The sequence below is a fragment of the Juglans microcarpa x Juglans regia genome, chromosome 2S, assembly GCF_004785595.1.
Source record: "Juglans microcarpa x Juglans regia isolate MS1-56 chromosome 2S, Jm3101_v1.0, whole genome shotgun sequence".
NCBI lineage: Eukaryota > Viridiplantae > Streptophyta > Magnoliopsida > Fagales > Juglandaceae > Juglans > Juglans microcarpa x Juglans regia.
Window position 1 is genome coordinate 13,830,329 of NC_054597.1, and position 11,988 is coordinate 13,842,316.

An 11,988-nucleotide genomic window follows, 5' to 3' on the forward strand; every position below is an offset into this window, starting at 1 on the left:
TGGTCTGGGACCAACATACTGAGAAATAGCTGCGCCAATACGAACTAGTGAAATTTCACTCACTTTTGAAGAGCTTCATGACTTGCTAGTTGGACATGAGAGTTACCTTCGTTGTCTCGACACCATAGCGCAATCAATGGTTGTCTCTGCTCACTATACTCAGGAGCGGGGTGTCTGCTAATGATGGATCTAGCCATTGAAGCTTGCCTTCAAACAAAGGCCGTGAGTTCTCCTAACGGGGGAACAATGATTCCTCAAACTCATCTATGGGTTATCGCAAGTATAAGCCTAAATGCCAATTATGTTGTCAGCTTGGTCATACTACAAAGCAGCGCAGAAAATTCTCCAGCAATGAGGCTACTGCAAATTGTGCCACCTCAGTCAAACGTAACAATGCAAAATGGCTAGTGGATTCTGCTGCATCTCATAATATGACAAATGACTTGGCTAATCTTTCTCTTCATTCTGAGTATGCTGGGACAGATGAAGTGGTTATTGGTCATGGCTCAGGTTTGCCTGTCACACATACTGGTTCCTTAACTTTTGTATCTCCTACTTGTGATTTTCATCTCCATGACACTCTTTATGTTCCTAACATAAAAAAAAAATTTAATATCAGTTCACCACTTCACCAAGCACAATAATGTCTATCTAGAATTTCATCCATCTCAAAAGCAAATGTGAAGATGATGTGTACTATCTTCCGGAGTCACTGGCTATGGTCTCAAAACCTGTTGTTGCTTATGTGCATGAACGAACCACCACTGATGGCTTGTACAAAAGGATGGACCATCCCTCTCCAAAAATTGTTCAACATCTTGTTCATGCTTTTTCATTACCTGTTTCACAAAAATCAAATTCATCTTTATGTACTTCATGTTTAATCAATAAAGTGCATAAGCAACCATTTCATTCACACGGTCTCAAAAGCATGACCCTACATGATATTATTTATTCAGATGTTTGGGGTCCTTCTCAAGTTGTTGGACTTGATGGCTCAAAATATTACTTGATTTTTATAGATCACTATACTAGATACATTTGGTTTTATCCAATTCCACACAAATTAAGTGTTAACTGCATTTTTCCTCAATTCAAACATCTTGTGGAAAATCGGTTTAACACCACCATCAAAAGTCTTTGTTCCGATAATGGTGGTGAGTACATTGCACTCAAATCCTATCTTGCTCTTCATGGCATAAGTCACCATACCACTGCACCACACACTTCTCGACAAAATGGCATGTCTAAACGTTGACATCGCCATCTTGTTGAAACCGGCCTCACTCTTCTCATCTATGCTCACATGCCCTTCAATATTGGCCATATGCTTTTCAAGTCGCCACATACCTCATTAATCGGATGCCAACCTCCACTCTCCAAAATAAATCGCCATTTGAGGTGCTCTTTGGTCAACCTCCAAATTATCTCAAATTAAAGCAGTTTGGTTGCCTGTGTTTTCCACTTACTCGGCCTTATAATCAGCACAAACTTCAGCCCAAGTCCAAGCCTTGTATGTTTGTCGATTATTCTCCAACACAAAATGCATACCTCTGCCTTGACCTTGCAACAACTCTTGTATATTGTTCACGACATATTTTGTTTGATGAAAAAGAATTTCCTCTTGCCACCTCCTCTCATTCAGATATGCGCCACAACCTTTACCAGTCTCTTCACTACCTGTTTTTCAGCCTCAATCCACTATAATACTTGTTCCTTTTGCACCCTCACCAGTGACACTAGACTCTGGTCACGCCAGCACCGAACAACCGCCTATGGATTTGTCTCCCCTAGCTCTTTCACATGACTTGGTGAGTTCCTTTTCTTTACATCTTTCTTTACCTGCTACGCCTGAATCTCAAAATGCTCGAACTCATCACATGGTCACTAGGTCTATGAATCAGATTTTTAAACCCAAACAAATGTCCCTCGTCATAAAAAACCCATAGCCCCCTCTATGGAACCATCTTATGTTAGCCAAGCACTATCTGAACGCCAATGGCGTGCAGCAATGTCCACTGAACTCACTGCACTTATACAACACAATACTTGGGTCCTAGTTCCACCGAAAAAGGGAACCAACATTGTTAGGTGTAAATGGGTTTTTAGAGTAAAAAAGACATGCTAATGGCTCCATTGACAGGTTTAAAGCTTGGTTGGTTGCAAAGGGCTATAACCAACACCCTAGACTTGATTATACTGAAACTTTTAGTCCGGTGGTGTAGCTTGCTACAATACGCACAGTTCTCTCTATTGCTGTGATGCAAGGCTGGCCACTACGACAACTGGAAGTAAACAATGCATTTTTCCATTGTCATTTATCGGAAGATGTATACATGATCCAACCTCCCGAATTTTGTGATCCAGAAAAGCCTAATCATATTTGTCATCTTCGCAAAACAATTTATGTCTTGAAACAAGCCCTTGGGGCTTGGTATTCATCCTTGAAACAAGAATTGGTGGACTTTGGCTTTGTAAATGCCAAATCGGATGCTTCCTTGTTCGTGTATCACTCGAGTTCTATAGTTGCATATTTTCTTATTTATGTGGATGATCTCATTATTACTGGGAATAATTATGATTTTATCAGTAGCATTGTTCAAAAACTTGGTGACAGGTTCTCCCTCAAGGACTTAGGTCCTTTAAATTTCTTTCTTGGAGTTGAGGTCATTCACACCACCACTGTACTGTTTCTCTCACAACAGAAGTATATTCGCGAGTTGTTGTCAAAAACCAGCATGGATGGTGCAAAGGATGTGCACATGCCACTCTCCACATCTGTGTCATTGAAATTATCAGATGGTTCATCTGTTGTGGATCAAACAGAGTACAGGAAAATCATTAGAGCCTTGCAGTATTTATCATTTATTAGGTCGAATATCAGCTTCGCAGTGAACAAGCTTTCACAATTCATGCATCATCCCACAACCACCCATTAGGCTGCCACCAAGCGCTTACTGTGCTATTTGAAAAATACAAATTTTCATGGCCTTATGCTTCACAAGAATGTAGCCCCAACTCTATTGACTTATTTTGATGCTGATTGGGAGGGTAATTTTGATGATCACAGTTCTACATCGGCGTATCTCATTTTTCTTGGATCAAATTTTATATTGTGGAGCTCAAAGAAACAACGTTCCATTGCACGATCTTCCACCGAAGCAGAATATAGAGCACTGCTATTGCAGCATCCGAGACAATATGGATTCTTTCTCTGGTTCAAGAGCTGCACTTTCCTCTTACACGACCTCCACTTCTCTTGTGTGATAACCTTGGTGCCACACCTTTAAGTTTTAATCTCGTTCAACATTCATGAATGAAGCATATTCAAATCGATCTTCACTTTATCTGAGACCTGGTGCAAAAAGGGAAAGTAAGCATTCGACATGTGCACACTCAAGATCAGTTAGCTGATTTTCTCACAAAACCTCTATCCCGGCAAAGAACTCAATATCTTAAAGACAAGATCGACCTTGCTAATAGCAGCCCGTTCTTGCGGGGGCGTATCAAGGGAGATGCCGTGAATCATGCTTTGCTCAATAAGTTAAGTAAAAGTCAGATATGCAAATAAAGTGACCAGCCCAATGAATGATCAAAGGGCAAGAATCACGGTTTCATCAACTGATATTGTGAAGCATGTCTCTAGCACTGTAATTAATTAGTTGCTGTTTTTAGTTTAGTTTCTGTATTTTGCTCATGCTGAAAGTTGTATATAATAACAAACATGCTGAAATTCTATGTGTGATAAAAATATAATAAAAACAGAGGATATTCCTTTACAAAAAATACTATTTAACCCCTTTAATGTTACCGCTCAAAGTTACTCTCAAGTATTTTAATTTTTTTATTTAATAATTAAAGAAGTGACTATTAGTGAAGTTATATATATATTTTTTTATTTTTTTCTTAATGATTAAAGATATTAAAATAATACTTAAAAAAATAATAAAATAAAGAACTAAAAATTTGTACAAGTGGTAAATACTAGGCAGCTCGCTAGCACCACCCTTTCAATAAACTCCCGTGACCCTTTGAGAATGGTGGTCCAAATAGTAACTAAAATCTATTTTAAAAATAATTAGGATTAGAATTTTTAAAAATTTAGGTTCATATTTTTAAATTTTAGAATCTTATTTTTTTTAAAAAATGAGTGTTTTTGAAATAAAAAAATTAATTAAATTTGATTTAGTTAATTATAGAATCATGAAGACGTTCCATAATTAAAGGCATAAAAAAGTAAAAACTTTCTCTTCAGTCGACCCCAAGTTACCAGTCCAATCATTTTCCCACAACTTCGTAGACGTAGGGTTTAGTAGTCTCCGGAGGACCGGAACCCGCATTAAGACTGTGAGAGAGCTTGCCGTCTTCCCTGGCCGTCGCTTCTTCAACGTCATCGCAACCATGGTACCTCTCTCTCTCTCTCTCTCTCTGTCTCTGGCGTAGGCATCGAACCTTATGCTTCCATCGCGTATCAATTTCACAACGAAAGCCTCCCTTTATCATCAGACCCCGCCTCCTCTCTCAGTTCGAACTCTGCTCGGTTACAGCGCGGATTTTTTTGTCCTTCTTATCGTTTTATTAACGAAAACTGAGAATCTCACAAGCCAAATTTAAATCACCTTCTTAATGTTCATTTTTATTACTATTGCAGAGCATACCAGTTAACCCAAAACCTTTCTTGAACAATTTGACTGGGAAACCTGTCATTGTGAAACTCAAATGGGGAATGGAGTACAAAGGTTTGCCGCTTCTTACTACTTGTAATTTTTATTTTCCAAATATTATATTTCTCCTCGGTTCTGGTTTTTTTTTTTAAATTTTTTTTTTTTTAAGTTTACTTCCTTTATCGAAGGGGTTTTCGTTATACATGTACTTAATGGATTCTATTTCTCTTCTAATTCTGTGTCTATTCTGTTTTTCTTTTAGGTTTTCTTGCTTCAGTGGATTCGTACATGAACTTACAGGTGCTCCTTTACAGTCTCTCTCGCTATTGTATTTATTTCTGTATGCCTTCTTCAGCTTTGTGCCAATTTGAGTTTTTCGGACACTTTGGAGGCCTTAATTTTTAGGTTGTGCGACGTACGGGGTTTAAAGAATCTAGAACCCGTATCCATTCTAACTTTTTTTTTTTTTTTTAATTTTTTTTATTTTTATATCCACTGAAACTAACTATGAAGACAATAAATTGAGAATATCAAATTATGTAAAAAATGTAGATGGCATCAAGTCTTGATGATAAAGCCATGGAAGATTGAGTTTCTGTTATTTGGTGACTCTCTAAGTTCCAAGATTTATTTTATGGCTCGTGCAACATCTTTACTGGGTCAAGTCTTGTATGATTTTGAAGATTAAGGCGTTAGGAGTCTAGGGTTAACAGCTTGCAGTTGGGTTTTTATTTCACAAGTTATTGTGTTAGTTTCATAATCAAGTGAAGATCTTTAATTTTTGTGATATTTGGTTATTGAGTCAAGACTAAAACTTTCTAGGAGTCACCATACTTCTGTTTATCTTTTCTAATTCCAATGTTTGGTTTTCATTGGGTTCTTGGTTCGCTAGCAAAATTAGGAGTCCTAATTCTCGTAGATTAAGTGAAACTTATTGTTCTACAAATGTTATCCAAGTTACTAAAAAATTAAGAGCCTTGAAGTATGTGATGTTGAGATTTTTGAGTTTTTTTGGTAAGGGTGTCTAGAGGGCTGCTCTCCTTCACTCACCTCTTCATCTTCTTCAGTGTCACTGTTCATATCACCGTTCCCAAACTTTGATCCTTTGTGTTAAAAACTTTTTTGATTAGTAAGATAAATTATTTGGAATGAAAAAACGTGTTACACCTGAACACAAGTATACAAAAGATACGCCTAATAAGCAAAAGGAAAAAGAACTAGAAATTCTTGAAAAGTAAAAATTGAAAAAGCAGGAGCACTATGTGGACCACTATCTAATGGCAAAGAGTGTTAAGAAAGAATGAATTTATGTCCAACACCGACTTTTTGCGATTTTCAAAACTACGCTCATTTCTCTATCCAAATAAGCTAAATTAAACAAGAGGGGATTGTAATTTACAATAATAACTGACAACTATTGAACTGCCCTTTCTAACATGCTAGGAGATCCACCACCCAATTTATCCCAAATAGGCAAGGCAAAAAATCAGGTTCCATAAGATGCTAGCAACTTCACAATGGTGTGCATCGATTCCCCCATCTCACTATTCTTATAAATGCAACATTGATTTATCTTTTCAATGTGCCACTTCATATTATCCATGATAAGTATCTTCTCTAAAGCTGCTGTCCAAGCATAAAAATTCACTGGAGGAACCTTATTTCTCCAATTAAGCTTCCAAGTGATAGGGGACCTATCATGAGTGCATAACTTGTAAAATGATTTACTTTGAACACTCCTTCTATAGAGGGGCCGCAAACCGTTTTAGCTTCACCTCCCCATCCCACCCAACTCAAATACAATCATTTTTGGAACAATGTGAAGAGACTCACCTCCTGGTTATTGGCCTTCTCAACAAAATTAACTCACCACGGAAGAGAATCATAAAAAAAAAAGAATCATCCAAGAGTTGACGGTGATTTGCCGCTTAGCATACTTAAAACAAGCAATTCTTAATAACAAGAAGAAGGCAACTTTCAATGACTGATCTCCATATCACACATCATGCCAAAATCAGATCTTGGACCCATCACCTAACACAAATCTAGTAAAGCAGGAGAAATCCATACAGGCTCTTCTAATGTTATTTTGAAAACCCAACCTTGAAAGTCCTATTTACCTCATGAAAACTCTAATTTCCTCCGAAGTTCTCAAACTTTGTGTCCACTAGGACTCTCCAAGGTGCTCTATTTCATAGGCATAACACCATAGCCATTTCCCCAAAAGAGTTTGGTTAAAGAGAATTCAATTTTCTTACCACCTCAAAAGATGGAATTTAGGCTCTGCCCCCACCTGCCCGCAAAAAATATCGCTGTTACATCTCAAGTTGGTTGGCAACTCCCGTCGGTAGTTGGTTGTTTAGGTAATATGAATAGAGCTCTTGTAAAACTTCATGTCTTGGTAATCCTGTGTGTTTAAACCATGTTGATAGTGAGTATATTTTTGTATATACTAGCTATTTTTAGCTTCTCATATGAAGACACATCTAGATGTTTGTTGTTTGATTCTATCTTAATTATTTTAGTAACTGCTAAAATTAATTATAAAAAAAAAATTTAGTAACTGCTGAGATTATAATATGTATGAAATCTTATGTGCAGCTTGCAAACACTGAGGAATATATTGATGGGCAATTCACTGGAAATCTGGGAGAGATTTTGATCAGGTGACATTAACCAAATGCTGTCTCTGAATTAAGTTTTACGTGGAATACTTATTGTTTGAGAGTACCTCTCTTGAAAACCCAGATGTTTGCTTTCTCTTGTTGATAGATTATTTTTTTTGAGTAATAAAAACTCAAGAGCCTTTTATATGAACTTTTAATCTTCCTTAGTAGTCATTGATGTCAAAACTGAAGAGCCCCATGCTCTCTTGTTGATGGAATTGCATCTGTGTGTTTCTGTTAATTTGGATCTCTCTGTGCCGAGGAAAGTGGTCTCACTAGGAAATTAATAATGCTGTTTGAAATTGATTCAGTCCTGGAAAATTGAATCGTTGCTGTTATGTGTGCTACTTTCCAATTTAGTTGATTTCAAGATGTAATTTTGTTGGATTCAAATCAGGGAATTGTTATGGACTGTAGTGCACTCATACAAAGATTTAAACGTAAAATTTCTTAACTCTGTCAAAGTTCTTTTGCAATTTTTGAAGCTTTGGGTGTTACACTCCTTCCAAATACTCTACATCAAGCACAAAGGACCATCCTTCTGAAACCTATGCCCGCGACTTCCCCCATTATGAGTATGGAATTTCAAGTGATATTAGGAGTCTTTTATTGGATTTACTATGAAATTGTTTAAGTCATGTTAAGAGTCCTAGTCCTTGTCCTTGCATGTTGAAAAGGATCAATGAGTACATATGAAAATGTCTCATGATATCGAAAACTTGTGACTTTCTAATGTAGCACACAGATGTTTCTAGGTTCATTAGATGGCAAAGTATGGGGATAATATTCAGGATTCTCTGGAATATCATTGTGGACAATTTTATCTTGTCCATCTTCCGAGTTGAGAGAGGTGTTTTGATGTACTGTGCCAATTTTTTTTGTCATGAGAAGAAAGGTCCCAACTAACTTTCTGATTGAGCAATGCCAGATTCTATGAAGCAATGGTTAGTGTCAATAAATGCTGCTTTAGTTATGCCCGTGTAGCTGAGAATTTCACCGCTAATCATGAGATACAAGTCCTGACCTTTTTTTTTTTTTAAAAAAAAAAAAAAAAAAGTCTTTAGCTGCTCTCAACCCTTGGGCAATTGTCTTTTGAGTCGACTCTTCTTTTGTCCTTTTGTTTTGCGTGAAAGCAAGCTACTTCATACTAATGTCAAGGAAGCAGAAGTTGACGTGCTAGCCATGGAAAAAGCGAACAAAGAAGGTTATTGTGATGTTGAGCGGTGGATGTCAAATACAAGCAAGAAAAGTTGAAATTATCAAGGCTAAAGAGAATCTTGAAGAGAGAAAAGAATGCATGATAAAGATGATGGAGATGACAAAGGACATGATGTGAATTGTGTCAACCTGTCACAAGTATCTTCTCAAGACTCTCCGAGTCATTGGTTGCCTATTCCAAATAAATTTAATGATGGCTGGCAAGGAAGATTGTAATACCCCGGATTGTGTGATTGTGTATAGGAAGGTGGTAAATTACATAGCTTGGGAAGGAGAACTTCAAGGCTTTTATAACGATTCCAAGGATCCTTTACCATAAAACCGTAAAGTCTTTCAACTTTTCAGATAACAAAGTCCCCCAAGTACTCAAAATCATGGCCTTTATTTTCTACCAAAACAAATCTAGCAAGCATTTTCAGAGTTTCCAGCTTTGTTACTACACCCAATTTTCAAGCTATTACACAATTGGAGCCCTAACCGTTTCATCTATATTCTGGACCCTAGATCCACAGAACGAAGACCCTTTCATCTTCTGATTTTCTAACCTTTTGGCTATCAAACAGCCAAAAGTTGATTGATACATGAGTATGGTTCTGTTGGGGAATGTTATCAATATAAGGAGTTTGGCTAGATCGTTGGGATGTAAGATATCTCTCTGCCCATGAAGTGCCTTGGCCTCCCATTAGGAGTGTCCTTCAAGGCTAGGTACATAGGGAATGAAGTGATCGAGAAAATTGAGTGTAGGTCGGCAAGTTGGTAGAGGTTGTATTTGTTGAAAGGTGGGCGGATCACCTTAAACACAAGTACTGTCTCAAATTTGCCTAGGATGGTTCTTTTCTCAACACACCAGATTTGTGGTGGGGAATGGGGATGGTTCTAGGATCAGATTCTAGCAGGATATTTGGTGCGGCGATAGAGTCATTGTTTTTAATCTTGTACCGTACAGGCCGGTACGGCCGGTATTTGCCGTACTGGCTATTGGGCCGGTACAGGTATCATTTACATTTCATACTGGCTCAAATACCGGCCGTACCGGCCTATATTTCGGCCTCTAGTGTTTTTTTTTTTTTTCAAACTACAAGCTTATTTTTTGATCCCCAATTCAGACTAGGTTATTTATAATTTATATATGAATAAAACTACTTTGCCGCCCCACTCTTACTGCTCCATTTGACTACTAGTAATTAAGGAAGTGATTATAAGTGTATTGGTGTATTTTTTTTTTTATTTTTTTAAAATATTTAAATGTATTAAAAAAATGCGAAAAGAAAAAAGGAAAAAAAAAATCACTAGGCGGTACGCCCAGCGGTAAGAGTGGGGCGGCATTGTAGCCCCACTCTTTATATATATATGTGTGTATTTATATATAATTTATTCATATATAAACTATTATTTTAGAATATAATTTATATATATAATTTATTCATATATCGATTATCCCGAAACGGTACCGGTACCGAAATATTTCGTTCCAGTATCTTGACCGGTACAACATCCGGTATGGTATTCAAATTATTGGATAGAGCTCTTAAGAACGCTTTACCTACTGTGTAATTGTGTGCAGTTAGGAGGCGTTGGTGGCTGAATTACTGGAGATTTTGGGTGGCTCTATTTAGTGGAATGTTCAATTCTTCAGGTGGCACATGATTGGGAAGTTGGGGTTCTTACCAAATTCTTCTGTTTTTGTACTCTACTGGAACAAGAATTCAAGAAGCAGATAAGATGTCATTGAGTCCCTCTAAAGGGAAATTCTCTGTCAGTTCATTTTAAAGGATCATCACTCATCAGGAGAGAAATTATTTCCCCTGGAGGAACATTTGGAAGAGCAAGACGCCTTTGAAGGCTGCTTTCTTTGTATGGACAGCTACACTAGGGAAGATTCTGACCATGGACAATCTACGGAAATGCCAAATTATAGTGACCGACTTGTGCATAGGAGAAGTGAAACAGTGGACCATTTGTTGCTTCATTGTGAGGTTGCCAGAGCCCCTATTGGATGACATTTTTGGCTGAGTTGGATCAGCATGGGTTGTGCCCGGGAAGCTGGGATCTTCTTGCCAGATGGAGAAGTCTTCAGGGTATCCTGCAGATTGCGGTAATATGGAAGATGGTCCCAATATGCCTTTTGTGTTGACATCTGGAGGGGAACGATTGGGATGTTGATGATAAGGAATGATTGATAGAGGAACTCAGAAAGATTCTTTTTCAGAACATCTTTTTTCTGGGCAATATCTTTAAATCTCATTGGGCTTAATGTTCAATAAATTATTCCTTATCAAAAAAATTATTTTATTTGATGCCCATAAAAGCTTAAGAGGTGTCTGGAGATGCTATATGCTAAATTTCTCTGTATGTATTTACACTGTAGTATTTGAAAATAATTTTATTTCCATAAAAAGTATTCTACAGTGTCCTGAGAAAAATTTAAACGAAATGTACAAAGTTGTGTGTAATGTTTTACGAATGGAAGTATAGTATTGCATCTTTTTGGTTTTGCAGTCATTGGCACATGTAATTATGAACACAAAATTGTCCAGGGCTAGTATGTTCAGTTCCTATGGGAAAATCGAAATAATTATGGCACATGTAATTATGGAAGTATAGTATTGCATCTTTCTTTCTTCTTTTTTTTTTTTTTTTTTTTTTTTAAACCTATCCAAAAAAAAAAAAAAAAAAGATGCAATACTTTACTTCCATAATTACATGGAAAAAAAAAAAAAAAAATCAAAGTTGTGATAAGGATTCGTGAGCACCATGAATTACAGTTGTGGAAGTAGAACAGAAAGTGGTTCTTAATTTAATTGAATTTCTACATTGGCTCCATCCATATAATTGCTGAATTGAGTGCGTTTAGTTTATTTTGTCAAAGTTATGTCTGTTTTCTGAGTATTACTAGTATACTTAGAAGCGTAGCCACTCTATCTCCATCTCATGGGAGATCGAAGTCTATTGCCCCCTTCATCCTAATAAGATAAATGCTAGTCATCTATTTGCAATTTGAAAAAGTTGTGAACCCATGAACTTCAAAAGTTAATGTTGAGAAATCTCACTGCATCTTATAATGTTTTCCCCATCTGCAGATGTAACAATGTTCTCTACCTTCGTGGGGTGCCAGAAGATGAAGAAATTGAAGATGCTGATCGAGACTAAGAAGTGGAATTAAAAGCGGTTAAGTAATGGCCTAAGTAGGATTTCTGTATTTTGTTTTGTTGACTTTGAGCCATAGAGCCAACATTGTACTCCATATTCTGAGACCAGGACAACAGCATTTTCCATCGTGCATGCTTGCTAACTATGACTAGAAGTACCCTCATGAAATACCTTTCCTCTAGTAGATGCTGATGGACATATTTCCTTTGATTAATTTTGGGATGCATGTATCAAAAATTCAGTGTAAAATTTGAATTTGGTTAATTATTTTGTTCATTTTGTTTGACTAA

The 11,988-nt window shown here is 36.9% G+C and overlaps 1 protein-coding gene across 1 annotated transcript; it reads left to right on the forward strand.

Annotated features, from left to right (window-relative positions):
- Positions 1-4,268: 4,268 nt before the first annotated feature.
- Positions 4,269-11,988, forward strand: LOC121253246 (probable small nuclear ribonucleoprotein F). Its single transcript, XM_041153234.1, has 5 exons — positions 4,269-4,404; positions 4,652-4,739; positions 4,927-4,964; positions 7,266-7,330; positions 11,629-11,988. Exons 1-5 carry the CDS (start codon positions 4,402-4,404, stop codon positions 11,696-11,698), a joined length of 264 nt encoding a protein of 87 aa, XP_041009168.1. The 5' UTR covers positions 4,269-4,401; the 3' UTR covers positions 11,699-11,988.

Bases quoted from the DNA above. Each gene is read 5' to 3' on its own strand.
- LOC121253246 (XM_041153234.1), top strand. The intron at 4,740-4,926 runs GTTTGCCGCTTC...TTTTTCTTTTAG, and splicing joins ATGGGGAATGGAGTACAAAG to GTTTTCTTGCTTCAGTGGAT. The intron at 4,965-7,265 runs GTGCTCCTTTAC...TCTTATGTGCAG, and splicing joins ATTCGTACATGAACTTACAG to CTTGCAAACACTGAGGAATA.